This window comes from Pongo abelii, chromosome 13, assembly GCF_028885655.2.
Source record: "Pongo abelii isolate AG06213 chromosome 13, NHGRI_mPonAbe1-v2.0_pri, whole genome shotgun sequence".
Lineage (NCBI taxonomy): Eukaryota > Metazoa > Chordata > Mammalia > Primates > Hominidae > Pongo > Pongo abelii.
This window is the reverse complement of record NC_071998.2, coordinates 31,138,482-31,155,887: the sequence shown is the minus strand read 5'-3', so window position 1 is coordinate 31,155,887 and position 17,406 is coordinate 31,138,482. Positions and strand designations below refer to the sequence as shown.

Sequence of the window (17,406 nt, the reverse complement as noted above, 5' to 3'; positions counted from 1 at the left end):
TAAATAAATATTGCATAAAATTACCTTCAGGCTATATGTATCAAGATGTATATGAAACATAAATGAATTTAATGTTTAGACTTGGGTCCATCCCCAAGATATCAGTATGTATATGCAAATATTCCAAAATCTGAAAAAAAATCTGAAATCCAAAACACTTCTGGCCGCAAGCATTTCCAATAAAGGATACTGAACCTGTAACATCTAGGTTTGTATAAGTGTACTCTATGACGTTTGCACAACAACAAATCACCTAACTACACGTCTCTCAGTGCAATTCCTCATTATTAAGTGTCACATGACTGTATTTTCCTCAGATGAGTACATGCATATATCATCTCTACATTCCTGCCTATCTGCATCCTTCTTTCACCCAACAAATGAATGGTATCTTGACCAAGTATAGAAGCAAGGGTTCAATTTCAGTTGTATGAACATGTTACTCTATTATCTTATTACAGTTTCTGGTGTTGTGGATGAAAAATCTGATCCTTTTCCTTCTTTGATATGTTCTGTCAACTGGAAGGCTGCTAAATTTTTCACTTTATAAAGAAAAAATCTGCTTCCATGTTATTTTTTCCCTGCAATCCTGCCTAGAACTCAGTGAGCACTTTCAATTTGAAGACTTAAATTTGTTTTTCAGGTCAGAAAAATTTTCCTGTATTTATTAAATATATTTCCTATATTTGTTATATTTTCCTATATTTATTACACAGGAAAAATTTCCTATATTATCAAATTATTATTTAATAATTTCTTAATGATTTAGTATTTTACCTCTCCTTTCTGTTTCATTTTCTCTTTCTAGGATTCCTACTTATTATAAATGAGGATGATAAAGCCTTCTAACTTAACTCGATTATTTTCTCTTATGATTTCCATCTTTTATATTTTTGCTTTGTGAATCCATTCTTTCAGGGATCTAATTTGGGACTTAATGGTAACGATTCCCTATTCTGATTAACTTACAGAATTTAGTTTAAAAAATCATATTTTTCAGCCCAAGAATAATTCTTCATGCTGCACTTGATTTTCCATAAGAGCTCATTTTATTCCCTGCAATTGTTCATTCCTCTAACAGCTTAATTTAGCTTGGAATGTGCTTTGTTTCTTTCAAGTAATCTTCTCTCTAGATATCAAGATCCTTAAAGATGTTACATATGTATTCATGCATGTGTTTATGTATGTCACGGTCAATTCCTTGGGGCTCAGGTTTAGTAGCTACTCCAAAACTGGCAGAAAGCAAAGCAGTCTCTCCCTCCACAGATCCACAATGAAGAAGTAAACCACTATACTTTGAGATATCTACTCCCCAGTTTTTTCAGGTTCTCCCAGACTCAGAGACAGGAAACAGCTGGCCCATTCAATTCTATCTTCAACTTATAAAATGAAAGAAACCAGGCATATTCACGCCAAGATATATGTTAACTTTCCCCTTCCCATTCCCCATCTTCCTCCACTTCCCCACAGGAGTTCTCAGACGTCAGTAAACCAAGTTCCACCACTTTGGCCCGGCGTGGTGGCTTAAGCCTCTAGTCCCAGCAGTTTGGGAGGCCAAGGTGGGAGGATCGCTTGAGCATGGGAGACAGAGGTTTCAGTGAGCCAAGACTGCACACTGTACTCCAGCTTGGGGGACAGAGTGAGACACTGTCTTAAAAAAAAAAAAAAATCCAACACTTTCCTCTAGGATCTTCAATGCAAATCAATAAGTATCTATCTAGCCCAAAGTAAACACTTTGTAGTCATTATCTTTGCCAAGATTCCCAAAGAGCCAATATCTTACCTGCAACCAACATCCATCTTACTTTGGAGAAACAGATAACACTACCTGCTTACTAGTCAAAGAAAAAAGGAGCAACATTCAAGTTTCCTTCTTCCCTGAATCTCTTCCTCTGACTTTGGAGAAATGTACACTGAATCTTTGAGATCTGTATAGACGGAAGTTTTCCACAGGTATCTTTCCATGACATTACTTGAAAATCACTGCATTTAAGAATAGCTCCTCAAAGTGATTTGAAGTTAAGGATATCTCCTAATTTCATCCAAGATAATTTCTATTTCTGTTTATTTTTGTTGTTGCTTTGTAGTAAATTCTAAGAAGGGCAAAACCGCTGTTTATGATGTCATTTTTTTCCAGAAAATTTTAACAGATTTATTTATAATTATAAAGTTGAACCACTGAAACTTGTTCACTGAAATATTCTGACTTGCATTAATGCTTTATGTCCCTGAATTTATGTTAAAAATTCACACAAAAATAAAAATGGAAAAACTGGAAATAATTGATTTCTATCCCCTATTTTTTCACTAACAATCATATACTTAGGTACCGTGATGGTTAATATTAAGTGTCAACTTGATTGGATTGAAGGATGCAAAGTATTGTTCTTGGGTATGTCTGTGAGGGTGTTGCCAAAGGAGATTAACATTTGAGTCAGTGGACTGGGAGAGGCAGGCCCACCCTCAATCGGTGGGCACCATCTAATCAGCTGCCAGCACAGCTAGAATAAAGCAGGCAGGAAAAGATGTAAGAGTAGACTTGCTGAGTCTTCCAGCCTTCATCTTTCTCCCATGCTGGATGCCCTTGAACATCAGACTCCAGGTTCTTCAGTTTTTAGACTCTTGGACTTACGCCAGTGTTTGCCAGGGGCTCTCGGCCTTTAGCCCCAGACTGAGGGCTGCACTGTCGGCTTCCCTACTTTTGAGGTTTTGGGACTTGGACTGATCCACCACTGGCTTCCCTGCTCCTCAACCTGCAGACGGCCTGTCGTGGGACTTTACCTTGTGATCGTGTGACTCAGTTCTCCTTAATAAACTCCCTTTCACATATACATATATCCTATTAGTTCTGTCCCTCTAGAGAACCCTGACTAATACAGGTATCTTTTGACTCTATGGCAAAAAAATAAGCTCAAAACTACCAATAACAGGAAAAAAATCTGGCGGGGGGGGGGTTCTCTTTTAGAGAATGAAATGTTTCCCATCACAGTGGTTTCTTAAAAGGATGTTCTCCACACTCACTGGGTGTCTTTTGGCATAATTGTTATACATTTGGCATGGACAGCACACAGGTTGGTGTCTTCAAAAAGGCCAACCAGATAGGCCTCACTTGCCTCCCGCAAAGCACCAATAGCTGCGCTCTGGACGCACTGGTCTGATCTGAAGTCCTGAGCAATTTCTCAAGCCAGACCGTGGAAGGGAAGAGTGTGTGATTCAGAAGTTCAGTGGACTTCCAGAAACAACTGATTTCATGGAGTGCCACAGTAACAGGCCTGTAACAATGAGGTTTCTTCACCACTCCAGGAGAGGGTGCACTCTTGTAAGCAGCCTTTGTAGTCAGTTGCTTCCTGGATGCTTTACCACCAGTTAATGTGTAAGCAGTCTGCTTTGTAGGAGCCATCATATAGCAACCTCCTTACTTAGTCCCCTTTTCCTTCACCTAGAGTTCAGTGAGCTAGAGATGGCACCAGCCTTGGAGAGTCACAGTGGGTCAGCAGTACAGCAGAAGTTGTGAAAACCTGTCATCTTTCTTTATTTTTTGAGATGGAGTTTTGCTCTGTCACCGAGGAGTTCAGTTGCGGGATCCTGGCTCACTGCAACCTCCATTTCCCGGGTTCAAGTGACTCTCCCGCCTCAGCCTCCCAAGTAGCTGGGATTATAGGCATGCATCACCATGCCTGGCTAATTTTTGTTATTTTTATTGGAGACTGGGTTTCATCATGTTGGCCAGGCTGGTCTCAAACTCCTGACCTCAAGTGATCCACCCACCCTGACCTTCCAAAATGCTGGGATTACAGGCATAAGCAAGTGTGCCAAGCCCTCTCTTTCATCTTTAAACCTTAAATCCTATTCCATAACTTTAGAAAAAACGTTGACTAAAAATCAAAATTGAGTCACCCATGCTTTGGGATGCTGAGGTGGGAGGACAGTTTGAGGCCAGGAATTCAACATCAACCTGGGTAACATAGCAAGACCCCATCTGATTTAATTTTTTGTAGAGACAGGGTCTCACTATGTTGCCCAGGCTGGTCTCAAACTCCCAGCCTCAGGTGATCCTCTCAACCTGTACTCACAAAGTGCTGGGATTACAGGTGTGAACCACCATGCACAGCCGTTGTTGTAATCGTTATAAAAAGTTAAATAGCTACTATAATTGGCTATCCATTTGATATAGTTTTGCTGTGTCCCCACCCAAGTTTCAACTTGAATTGTAGTTCCCATAATTCCCACATATTGTAGAAGGAACCTGGTGGGAGATAATTGAATCATGGGGGCAGTTTCTTACATACTCTTCTGGTGGTAGTAAGTTTCACAAGATCTGATGGTTTTATAAGGGGAAACCCCTTTTGCTTGGTTCCCTCATTCTCTCTTGCTGCCACCATATAAGAAGTGCTTTTTGCCTTCCACCATGACTGTGAGGCCTCCCCAGCCATATGGAACTGTGAGTCCAGTAAACCTCTTTTTCCTAATAAATCACCCAGTCTCAGGTATGTCTTTACTAGCAGTGTGAAAACAGACTAATACAGTAAATTGGTACCAGTAGAGTGGGGCACTGCTGTACAAATACACGAAAATGTGAAAGTGACTTTGGAACTGGGTAACAGGCAGAGGTCAGAACAATTTGGAGGGCCCAGAAGACAGGAAAATGTGGGAAAGTCTGGAACTTCCTAGAGACTTGTTGAATGGCTTTGACCAAATGCTGATAATGATATGGACAAGGAAATCCAGGGTGTGGTGGTTTCAGACGGAGATGAGAAACTTGTTGGGAACTGGAGTAAAGGTGACTCTTGCTATATTTTAGCAGAGACTGGCAGCATTTTGCCCTTGAGCTAGAGATTTGTGGAACTTTGAACTTGAGGGAGATGATTTAGGGTATCTGGTGGAAGAAATTTCTAAGCAGCAAAGCATTCAAGAGGTATGTGGGTATTATTAAAAGCATTCAGTTTTAAAAGGGAAACAGAGTGTAAAAGTTCAGAAAATTTGCAGCCTGCCAATGCCACAGAAAAGAAAAACCCATTTTCTGAGGAGAAAATCAAGCAGGCTGCAGAAATTTGCATAAGTAACGAGTAGCCCAATGTTAATCGCCAAGACAATGGGGAAAATGTCAGAGGTCTTCATGGCAGCCCCTCCCATCACAGGCCTGGAGGCCTAGGAGGGAAAAATGGTTTCATGGGCCAGGCTCAGGGCTCCCCTGCTATGTGCACCCTAGGGACTTGGTGCTTCAGAGGGCACAAGCCCCAAGCCTTGGCAGCTTACATGTGGTGTTGAGCCTGCAAGTGCACAGAAGTCAAGAACTGTGCACCTGCAGGAGGTTTGGGAATCTCCACCTAGATTTCAGAGGATGTATGGAAACACCTACATGTCCAGGCAGAAGTTAGCTGCAAGGGCGGGGCTCTCATAGAGAACCTCTGCTAGGGCAGTGCAGAAGGGAAATGTGGGGTTGAAGCCTCCACACACAGTCTTCATTGGGGCACTCCTTAGTGGAGCTGTGAGAAGAGGGCCACCGTCCTCCAGACCTCAGAATGGTATATTCACTGACAACTTGCACCATGCACCTGGAAAAGCCTCAGACACTCAACACCAGCATGTGAAAGCAGCTAGGAGGGAGGCTGTACCCTGCAAAGCCACAGAGGCAGAGCTTTCCAAGACCATGGAAACCTACCATTTGCATCAGTGTGATCTGGATGTGAGACATGGAGTCAAAAGAGATCATTTTGGAACTTTAAAATTTGACTGCCTCGCTGGATTTCAGACTTGCATGGGGCCTGTAGCCCCTTCATTTTGGCCAATTTCTCCCATTTGGAAGGGGTGTATTTATCCAATGCCTGTATCCCCATTATATCTAGGAAGTAACTAACTTGCTTTTGATTTTACAGGCTCATAGGCAGAAGGGACTTGCCTTGTCTCAGATGACCCTTTGGACTGTAGACTTTTGAGTTAATGCTGAAATGAGTTAAGACTTTGGGGGACTGTTGGAAAGGCACGATTGGTTTTCAAATGTGAGGACATGAGATTTGGGAGAGGCCGGGGCAGAATGATACGGTTTGGCTGTGTCTCCACCCAAATCTCATCTGGAATTACAGCTCCCGTAATTCTTACATGTTGTGGAAGGGAAACAGTGGGAGATAACTGAATCATGGCGGTGGTTTTAAAACCATCAGATCTTTCACTTGGTTCCCTCATTCTCTCTTGCTGCCGCCATGTATGAAGCACCTTTCACCTTCCACCATGATTGTGAGGCATCCCCAGTTATGTGGAACTATGAATCCATTAAATCTCTTTTTCTTTATAAATTACCCAGTCTTGGGTATGTCTTTATCAGCAACATAAAAACAGACTAATACATCATTAAATGGCTTCTAACAGTTGAAAAGGTAACACTAATGCTCAGGTATGAAGAAGCAAAGCACTAAGCCTAATGGCACCTCAAAAACTGGAAAAAAATAATAGATTTTTAAAAAGGGATAACAAATATAATCAAGCAAAAACTCAATTCAAGATTCTCTGTAAGTAGCATCAAGAAACAAAAGTTGATCAACGTGGGGACTGAGGCAAAGAAATTTTTTTAAAAAGAAACAAAGTGATTAATTTAGATAATTTAAGAAACTTTAAAATATTAAAAAGTTAACAGGCCTTGTAAATGCTTAAACTAGTGGAACTAAATTAGTATACTACATAAATGATTTAAAGCTAAGTATTTTGCAGGAACGCCAATAGTAAGACATTAAAAATGTGTACATTTTCTACTCAGTGTTTTCATATAAATTACCCTACAACACTCCTAACCAACAGCATTCTTTTAGAAATGAAAAAATTCTGTATTTCTGGTTAACTATGTACTTCTGTATGCTACTGCCCCTGGTAACCTCTTCTTATGTGTACTACTGCCTGTGACACAAGTATTTATTTTTCTTTTATACTTTATCTTTTTCTCATCTAGCACAAATCTCTTATATTCTTCAGGAAAAATGCTAAGCTTTGCAAAGAACAAGTCATTCTTTGGAAACTACCAAAATAGTTAATCGTTTTAAGCAAATAGCATCAATAGATGCTCAAATTAAAAGGTGAAACTTTGATGTACACTAATGAAGAAAAAACTAATAATTAGCATGTAGCTTCTTGATTAGTCAGCATCTCAAAACTTCAGGTATTTTTTATATCATCCCAACAGTCAAATAATATATATTTATAGGTAAAATATGTAGACTTACATGAACATAACTATCTCTTCTGTAAAATGAGGCTATGATTGCCTAATATTAATAAATACATAGATTAATTTAATGAGATCAAGTGTTCAATGCTGTTTAATATAGTACCTGGTAGAGTAAGTGCTTAATAAATAAATAGTGAGGATTGTGAATAGTGTATTCAAAATCAAAATGGGAGTGATTCTGCTTCAGGCTGGCACTGCTATTGTTCTATATCTATGTGGAGTAGTTTTAAAAAATCATCTTAATCCTGAAAGTAGTTAACTCCATCCTCACATATACCAAAAGGACCAATCATTACAAGTAGACAAATCAATCTTTCTATACCATTGAATGATTTTATAAATAAAACACCAAAAAACAATCATATCTTTGACGTAAGAAATCACCAAAGGAATAACAAAGAAATTCTGAAATAAAAATGAAAGTTTTTAAACTTACTGACTGACTAAATCAGATCCCATCTTAGAACCATCATCTGCTTCCTCTTCCATATCAGAGTCCATTCCATTGTCACCTTATAAATGAAAGAAACTATTGAGAGCACACTTATAAAAACATTAAAATGATGCAATCATTACATTAAAAAGTATAATCTTTAAAAGTGATGCAGATTAAAGAACTTTATACTGTGTCAAAATTTAAATTTTTAATTGCTTGTATTTAAAATAATTTTTTCAATGCCTTATTAGGAATTTCTCATTGCTTTTTTTTTTTTTTTTAGACGGAGTCTCACACTGTCACCCCGGCTGGTGTGCAGTGGCGCAACCTCGGCTCACTGCAACCTCCACCTCCCGGGTTCTAGCAATTCTCCTGCCTCAGCCTCCCGAGCAGCTGGGACTACAGGCGCCCGCCACCACGCCTGGCTAATTTTTGTATTTTTAGTAGAGACGGGGTTTCGCTATGTTGGCCAGACTGGTCTCGAACTCCTGACCTTGTGATCCGCCCGCCTCAGCCTCCCAAAGTGCTGGGATTACAGGCGTGAGCCATCGCGCCCGGCCTCATTGCCTTCTTTTCATCTATTATATAAATGCATACAGACAAGAATGTGTGTATATACACTTACACACTATGTACATATGTATATATTTACAGAGTTACCAAATGCCATCAATTTTACATTTAAAAATGAAGCTATCTCTGGAAACTGAAAGGCTCCAATTCTTGTTTCTTCTGTCATGTTAAAGCTAAAATCCTTGCAAAGTTCCAAAAGAAAAAAAAAAACCATGCCTGATAATCCAAAATTCTAGAGGTGTGAGTATCACCAAGAGTAGTCATACTACAGGCAGACAAACAAATATTGGTAAATTGCATGGAAGTATTCTAACTCTATATCTGGGTCTTATTAGAGAGTAAACAATACGCAATAGGTGACTAAACACTATAAAAAATCTAAAGCAGAAAATTAAAAAGACTTTAAGGGAAATCTTTGCCTTTCCAATAATTAATTTTTTTACAGATTTTTGGTAAACATTTTTTATTTCATTTTATTAGTTATACTCTTTTACCTATATACACTTCACCTGGAAAAACGATACATTGTCCATTCTTGAAATGCTTTTCTGATATGTAAACTATATTTTTTAGTACAAATAGAAGTAAAAATACTCTTCAACAATAACCCAATAATGAAATTAAATATCCAAGTAGGAGAAAGAATACCTCAGGATTTATGCTGAATATAGTATTAACTAAGAAGTTGCCAGAATGTAAAAATATGTATTCTTACCCTCAAGAATCTTCAAAATTTTTTTTTCAGACAGGAGCTCTAACTGTTCCTGGCATAGTTTTTTAATTTCTTCTATTGAACAGTTCTAAAGGAAATGACATTTTAAAATAATGCATTTATGTAACACAGCCCCAATGTAAACTGGAAAATTTCAATCATAAAAATTTAAGTTGGCAAAATCTTACAATAAAATAAATTAAAGCCTCAAGTAGATTCACATACATCTTTTCCCGGGATGAAATCTGAAAAACTGCCAGTTAATATGCGAACACTGTATATTTGATGGGAATGCATAAAGCTGTATTTACTATCAAAGAACAAACTAAAGAGTGAGTCAGTTTCCCAGCTATTCTTAAGCAGTCTATTTATGTTAAGTAATTATTCTAAAAGTTTAAATATTCAAGTCTTGTATCTTTAGATATATGATCTCGGGCTTAACTTGAGTGTCCAAGGCCAATTTCTACAACTGTAAAATTAGAACAACAAATATTTTCCTAAATAATTTTCAAAAATAAAAAAAATACTTGTGAATCTAATGAAATATAAGCTTATTATTAACCATTGCTGTTTGTTGTTACACAGCAGCATATTGTGACATTATTTCTTAAAGCACCACAAAGATTTTATGTCCAATTTAGTTACTATCATTCCCTGCATTTAACAGAATTATCTCTACAGGGTCAACACATTTCTTGCCTAAACATTTTTTCTTGGCAAATTTTTAAATATACAAGGCTCCAAGAACCAAATATATTATGGTTCTCTATTTTACAAAATCTTTTCAAGTAGCTTATTTTAGATGTAAACACCCAATTAAAAACTGCATTAAGGCCAGGCACAGTGGCTCACACCTGTAATTCCAACACCTTGGGAGGCCAAGGTGGGCGGATCACGAGGTCAGGAGTTCGAGACCAGCCTGGCCAACACGGCGAAACCCCGTCTCTTAAAAATCCAAAAATTAGCCGGGCATGGTGGTTCATGCCTGTAGTCCCAGCTACTCAGGAGGCTGAGGCAAGAGAATTGCTTGAACCCGAGAGGCGGAGTTTGCAGTGAGCCAAGATCACGCCACTGCACTCCAGCCTGGGCGACAGAGCAAGACTCCATCTCAAAAAAACAAACAAACAAACAAACAAAACTGCATTAAGTAAAACAAAAAATTGCTACAAAGAAGGCTGTATTTCTACATATGTATCTAGTCTGATGTGTCATGAAGTACCTTTAACACATCAGGAAGCATCTTCTGTAACTTTTTCTCTCCTATAATACAGAAGCACTGCTGAAGCATTTCTTTTTTGTCTGATATGTAGAAACTAACTGGTTTCAATGACACAGTCAGGTCCAGTCCACCTTCTTCAAGGTCACTGTGCTCTGCCAAGAATAATTCTTTTTCCAAAGTTGGCAAAATATATTTAGTTTCCTAAAGTTAAAAGAATAAAGAACCATTAAACAATACTACTTAAAATATAAAGAATACGTACATGACATCATACGTTTTCATTTAATAAATTCTTCATCAAAAATTCCCAAATTCTTTGCATAATTATTTATCAAAACCATAGGAGAGAATATTTGTTTAATATTATTTGATTTGCCTCTCCACACTGCAATTAACTCAAGGAGTAGCTATAAAGGGAAGAGATATTTAGGATACACAAACAAAAGTACAGTAAATATTGAATAATTTCTTAAAGTTTTAGACTTCTGAAGAATTAGGATTTTCCCCTAAAAGGCCATTCACCCAAAAGCTCTATGTATGCATTATCACTGTACTTAAATTCATATAAATAAACGGAAGTAAAGATGTTACAAATCACAAATATTATACAGAAAAGTAACATACTTACCAGGAGCTATCATCATTTTTAAAACTCTATAATCATAATCAAAGTAACCAAGTAATTTCAGTAATTTAAGATATTTCTGTCCATTTTACTTTCTGTCTCCCAACTCTATCCAGTCTCTCCAAATCTACTGCCATAATTCTGTTCCAAACAACCACAATTTTTTGCCTGGGTTACACCAACAGCCATTTAACAGGACTCCCTGCATCTAATCTGAGGTCTCTTTGTTTTGTACACTGTTAGCAGAATGGATTTTATAAAATGTATACGTACTTATCCTTCTTGTTTAAAACTCTTCAGTGAATTCCCATTGCTCCTAAGGTAATATGGCCTACCTGGCCTTCATGCTCATTCTTTGTGTTTAGGACACAATCTTCTTTGAATTACTCGACTATAACCTATTCTCCTTCCTTCATCTCATACAAGCGGGGCTTTTGCATACCATTTTCCTATGACAGTCTTTCCTCCCTCCTTTCTCTATCACACTATATTCACAAGATTAACAAATTCAGATACTTCAGACAATTCAACAGTCATTTCCTCTGGAAAATCTTCCCTGACCACAGAGGTCAGATAGTTGTTTACAAAGCAGTTTTAAAATGGGTCAATTTTAATGAATACTATGATAATTAGACTGAAAAAGTAAAAGAATCAGCACTTGTTCTAACAGTTTACAATGTAATAATGTAGAGAAACTGGAATCCTCATACACTGTTAGCAGGAATATAAAATTGTGCAGCTACTTTGGAAGCTAATTTGGCAGTCCCTCAAAAAGTTACCATATGACCCAGCAATTCCATTGCTAGATATATACCCAAGAGAAATGTAATGATACGTCTACACAAAAACTTGTACTTGTTCTTAACAGCATTATTCATATAGCCAAAAGGCAGAAACAACACAAATGTCCATCAAGTGATAAATGGAAAAATGAAATGTTGTATAGCGGTATCTATACATATGTGGTACATATGTACAGCTATACAAAAACAAAACAAAATGTGGTATAGTAACCATAAAAAAGCATGAATCTCTGTGATACAAAGGAATGAACCCTATGTGCTACAACATGGATGAATCTTAAAAACATTATGCTAAGTAAAAGATGCCAGACACAAAACACCACATATTATACAAGCTAAAAGTTACACATAAGGTTGCTTTCTGGAGTGATGAAAATATTTTAAAACTAACTAGGCTGGGCGCGGTGGCTCACGCCTGTAATCCCAACACTTCGGGAGGCCGAGGCGAGCGGATGACCTGAGGTCAGCTGTTCGAGACCAGCCTGGCCAACATGGTGAAACCCCGTCTCTAATAAAAAATAGAAAAATTAGCCGGGTGTGGAGGCGGGTGCCTGTATTCCCAGCTACTCGGGAGGCTGAGGCAGAAGAATTGCTTGAACCCAGGAGACGGAGGTTGCAGTAAGCCGAGATCTCGCCACTGCACTCCAGCCTGGGCAACAAGAGGGAAACTCTATCTCAAAAAAACAAAAACAAAAACTGACTGTAGTGACGGTTGTACAACTCTGAATATATACAAAATCACTTAACTATACATGTGAAATGGGTGAATTGTACAGTATGTCAACTATATTTCAATAAAGTTCTTCCCAAGAAAATAGGGAACTCGGCCTGGCAGGGTGGCTCACAGCTGTAATCCCAGCACTTTGGGAGGCCGAGGTGGGAGGCTAAGGCGGGCGGATAACAAGGTCAGGAGATCTAGACTATCCTAGCTAACATGGTGAAACCCCGTCTCTACTAAAAATACAAAAACATTAACTGGGCGTTGTGGCGGGGGCCTGTTGTCCCAGCTACTCGGAAGGCTGAGGCAGGAGAATGGCGTGAACCCAGGAGGCGGCGCGTGCAGTTAGCCGAGATCACGCCACTGCACTCCAGCCTGGGAGACAGAGCGAGACTCTGTCTCAAAAAAAAAAAGGAAACTCAATACACAACAGATATAATGGCACTCTCTAAAGTTTGAAATGTTATCTACATGCCTAATATGCAATGACCTTTTCTTCACAAATACACTAATTTTTCATGAGAAGATGGGTTTAGTTCTGTATGCAAATGTTTTCAATATTCAATTGACCAATGTTTTTGGTCTCCCCATCATAACGGAGTGTTAGAACTAGGGAAACTGGCCAGGCGCGGTGGCTCACGCCTGTAATCCCAGCACTTTGGGAGGCTGAGACGGGTGGATCACCTGAGGTCAGGAGTTGGAAACCAGCCTGACCAACATGGTGAAACCTCACCTCTATTAAAAATACAAAAATTAGCTGGCCATGGTGGCGGGCACCTGTAATCCCAGCTACTCAGGAGACTGAGCCAGGACAATTACTTGAAACCGGCAGGCGGAGGTTGCAGTGGGCTGAGATGGTGCCACTGCACTCCAGCCTGGGCGACACAGTGAGAGCCTATCTCAAAAAAAGAAAAAAAAAAGGAAACTATTTAAAATAAGAATGGTGATATCCAAAACTGAATCTAGAAGGGGTGGGAAACCTGAATAGATCTATATTAAATAATTTTTTTAAAGAGTATCTTAAAAAATCACTCTAAAAAACTCCACTAGACCCAGATACTTTTGACAAATATTTGAGAAGAAAATATAAACCATTCTGGAACACACCAAAAAAACACAAAGCTTCCTAATTCAATCCATTACAAAAATAAAAACTACAGTCTGATCTAATTTAGAAACATATACATAAAAGTCGGCCGGGCACGGTGGCTCACGCCTGTAATCCCAGCACTTTGGGAGGCCGAGACGGGTGGATCATAAGGTCAGGAGATCAAGACCATCCTGGCTAACACGGTGAAACCCCGTCTCTACTGAAAATACAAAAAATTAGCCGGGCGTGGTGGCAGGCGCCTGTAGTCCCAGCTACTCGGGAGGCTGAGGCAGGGGAATGGCCTGAACCCGGGAGGCGGAGCTTGCAGTGAGCCGAGATTACGCCACTGCACTCCGGCCTGGGCGACAGAGAGAGACTCCGTCTCAAAAAAAATAAATAAATAAATAAAAAATAAACATATACATGAAAGTAAAAATACTGAATTCCAGCTAAGTACAACAAACTCAACAAACCAAACAGAACTTGTCCCAAGACTCCAAAGACTGTTCAACATCAACTAACTTATTAATAAATTACATTATCTGATTAAAGGAGAAAAAGTATGTGATCATCTCAACAGAATGCCAGAAAACCACCTGATAAAATCTCTACATAAAGAGAAACTGTTTCTACTCCACCAAAGAGAAAAATGAGCAGGATGATATGTACAGAAAATTACATAAGAAGGAATCAAATGGCAAGTAAAAATATTAAAATGTTCAATCTCACTAATCAGGAGAATAAAAATTAAAAGACACAATATTAATTTGACCCATTAGTCTGGCAATTCTTTTAAAAAATGGTTGTCAACAGCTAGTTAAGAATTTCAGAAATAGGTATTCTCATATATGTACTGTTTGGACTATAGATCTGTAAAGTCTCATTTGGAAAGCATTTGGTGGCATTCACTAAGTTTTTAATAGCATAAACTTTGACCCAGGAATTTCAGTTCTCAGACTCTCTCCCAACATAACTCTTGTAGGAGATACATACATAAAGGTGTTCGTATTGTAGTCACAACAATACAAAAAACCCTGCACACCTAAATATCAGAAAAATAAAATAAAACACCAGGCAGTCACTAAAAATAACAAACCACGTATATAAAGAAGCCTATCACAACAATGCAGGTACTCAACAGCGGGAATAACACAATACAGCTTAAGCGTAGGAACTTAAAAACATGTATCTTACGAGGAGTGATTAAGAGGCCGCGTATCAAAATACTAATGGAGGGGCAAGAAGAGGGACTTGATGCTTTCCCTTTATTTCCTCGTTGAATGAATTTAAAGTACATATTCATTCATTTGTTTTCAAACAAATTATGAACTTTTTTAAAACGGCGTTCTCTTGGCAGACTGGTGGCGTACAAAGAACATGGCTTTTGTAGTCAGATATTTGGATTCAAACCTAGGAGCTATTAACAAACTCTGTGACCGTGGGTAAAGTTTAACTTCTTTGAGCCTCAATTTTCTTATCTCTAATGTGGAGTTAACCATATCTACGAAAAGGTGAAGACGAAAGGAGAAGTGTTTGGCTCTCAAGGGAAATGAAGGCTAGCTTCCAACTCGTATTCTTCTGGGAGACTGAAACCTTAGGAGTGGAAGGAGCCAAGAGTTTAAAAAATAAATTTAAAAAACGTGATCAGGAAATCCAGAAACTTGAAGTTCAAGATTCAAGACATGGATGGGAGTGTGGGGCTCACCAAGACTTAAGTAGGAAAATGAACCTCAAGGACAGACGACCTTGGCATCGCCGCGCTAGCAGCGAGCTCCAGCCGGCGCCCCAGCCCTCTGGTAGCCCGACTTCTTCCGAAAAAGCAGCAGCTCCAGGAAGCGGCCAGAGGGGCGCGCACGCACCTGCTGCAAGGAGCCCGAGACGCTGGAAGAGTCGGTACTCCTCCGCTTCCGGCGCTCGCTGCGCTCCACACTGCTCCCGCCCCAGCAGCTGCCGCCGCTCCCACCGCCGGTGACACTTCCACTAAAATTGGCGTTCCCACAGCAGCTGACGCTCCCGCAGCCCCCGGCGCTCCCGCAGCCGCTAGTGCTTCCACTGCTGCCGCTGGCCAAGGCTGGTACGATGTCTGGGGCCGCGAGCGCTGCGGCCGCCTCTTGACAGCTACGTTTGCGCCGTTTCTCCCGGGAAGACTTTTTCCCCGTCATGATCCCTCTGCTGCAACCATCGGAGGAAAGTCCGCTGTCTCTGGTGCGACCGAAGCCCGACTCCTGCGGCCGTGGGCGGCAGGCACTGGCGTCGCAGGTTATGCGTCACTTCCGGCCGTGGCACAGAACGTGGTGAAGCGTTATGGGCCGGGGTGGCGGCGGGGGGGGGGGGGCGCTGCCAGAACCAGTTGCGCTTCCTCCTCCAGTTGCGGAGGTCGTTTTGAGTGTGTAGCGGGTGGCCTGTCTAGTCAGAGTTTGTTTTGTTTTGTTTTTATACCTCTACAAAGGATAGAAGGTGGAACTTACGTCCTTTTAACTTCAAAACTTTTTATTGTTAGTGTTTGTCTGTTTACAATAAGATTGAAGTATAGTTGCTGATTCTCCATTTCCGTTTACCTCCAAATCTTAAGATATTAACAAGGCTATAACAATAAAGAGAACTTAGGGAAAAGTTGTTCCATATCATTTTCGTCATCACCTGGGCAAATTGTGTATTTCTTGCGTAGAGTCTGACATGGACAAGTAAAGAGCTTGAGTTCGTTTTTGAAAATTGAGAATGGGTCAAAGCTTTATGAGATTTTATGGGTGGATGTAATCTAAACAGAAGGCAGATTTTAAGACAAGGGAGCTAGAACACTTAAAACGTGAACCAAGGTCTTTGTCGTTTCAGCAGGGGCCTTTAGCCACTGAGGGAAGAAGGTAGAGCCTGGGGCAAAGCTAGCTGGGTGGTAGTAATTCTGTGCCTTTGCCTGGGGTAAGAAGCAGTTAAAGAGGCTTCTTTTCACTTTGTCTCCTGTTTGTCTCAGTCATTCAACAACTACTTAAGTTCCTAAAACCAGCCTAGGGTTAATAAATAGGGATACTTCCAGCCCTAGGAAAACTGTCTTCCCCCAGGCCCCACTCTTAAATTGGCCTTCTAAGGTAAATGCTGGGGCTGAGCCCACTGTGTTCCCAGGAGTTCCATTAAGTATCACACTCGTTGGAGTCATACCTGAAAGGATTGAGAGTGTTCTGTTCACAGATAGGAAAAATACATAAAATTAATAACATGTTACATTTATAAGCATGTTATGAATTGTGTCCCTGAAACCATCATAATTTTAATAAAACTAAATTGCTAGATTTTTTTTTTTTTTTTTTTGAGACGGAGTTTCACTGTCGTTGCCCAGGCTGGAGTGCAATGGCGCAATCTTGGCTCACTGCAACCTCCGCCTCCTGGGTTCAAGCATTTCTCCTGCCTCAGCCTCCTGAGTAGCTGGGACTACAGGCATGCGCCACCATGCAGGGCTAATTTTGTATTTTTAGTAGAGACGGGGTTTCTCTATGTTGGTCAGGCTGGTCTCGAACTCCCAACCTCAGGTGATCCACCTCAGCCTCCCAAAGCGCTGGGATTACAGGCGTGAGCCATCGTGCCCTGCCAAATTGCTGGATTTTAACAAAAGATAAGCTTTTAATAGAAGCATAGCTAAACGTTAACCAACTTTTCCTATAGCCCACTTCCTTATAGCCGCTTAACTGCTTTATAGATATCTTTGACTCAGTTAAGAAATCTCAAGTTTTCCATTTTGAGATATTTACCAGATTCTGTACTCCAGTGGTGTTACAGGAGTTAAGAAATTATTTTAGGCAGATAGAGAGGAAAAGGGGTCTTTGGGAAGTTTATTTTTCTTTTAAAGCAGCCCCAGAAATGTTTCTTGTCTAGCAAAAAAGCTGGGCTGGCAAGCTTTGATATGCAAATACAGGCCGTTAGAAACTGGGTTTACTCAATATGGCGATTCCCCTCTTCTTCTTGTCCCCACATATGCCTAGCAACATGGCCATCCCCACATATCCCCACATGTGTAGAACATCA

The 17,406-nt window shown here is 39.9% G+C and overlaps 1 protein-coding gene across 1 annotated transcript in view; it reads right to left on the bottom strand.

The window, feature by feature from the left end:
• The window catches only part of CAAP1 (caspase activity and apoptosis inhibitor 1), a 51,392-nt gene extending 35,726 nt beyond the window's left edge, over positions 1–15,666 (bottom strand). Inside the window, exons 1-4 of the mRNA XM_024252792.3 lie at positions 15,252–15,666; positions 10,157–10,357; positions 8,941–9,025; positions 7,653–7,728 (exon numbers count right to left, since the gene is read on the bottom strand). Of these exons, the coding sequence (XP_024108560.1) occupies positions 7,653–7,728; positions 8,941–9,025; positions 10,157–10,357; positions 15,252–15,554 (665 nt within the window). The 5' untranslated portion in view covers positions 15,555–15,666. The remainder of the gene's footprint in view (positions 1–7,652; positions 7,729–8,940; positions 9,026–10,156; positions 10,358–15,251) is intronic.
• Between the last annotated feature and the right edge of the window lie 1,740 nt (positions 15,667–17,406).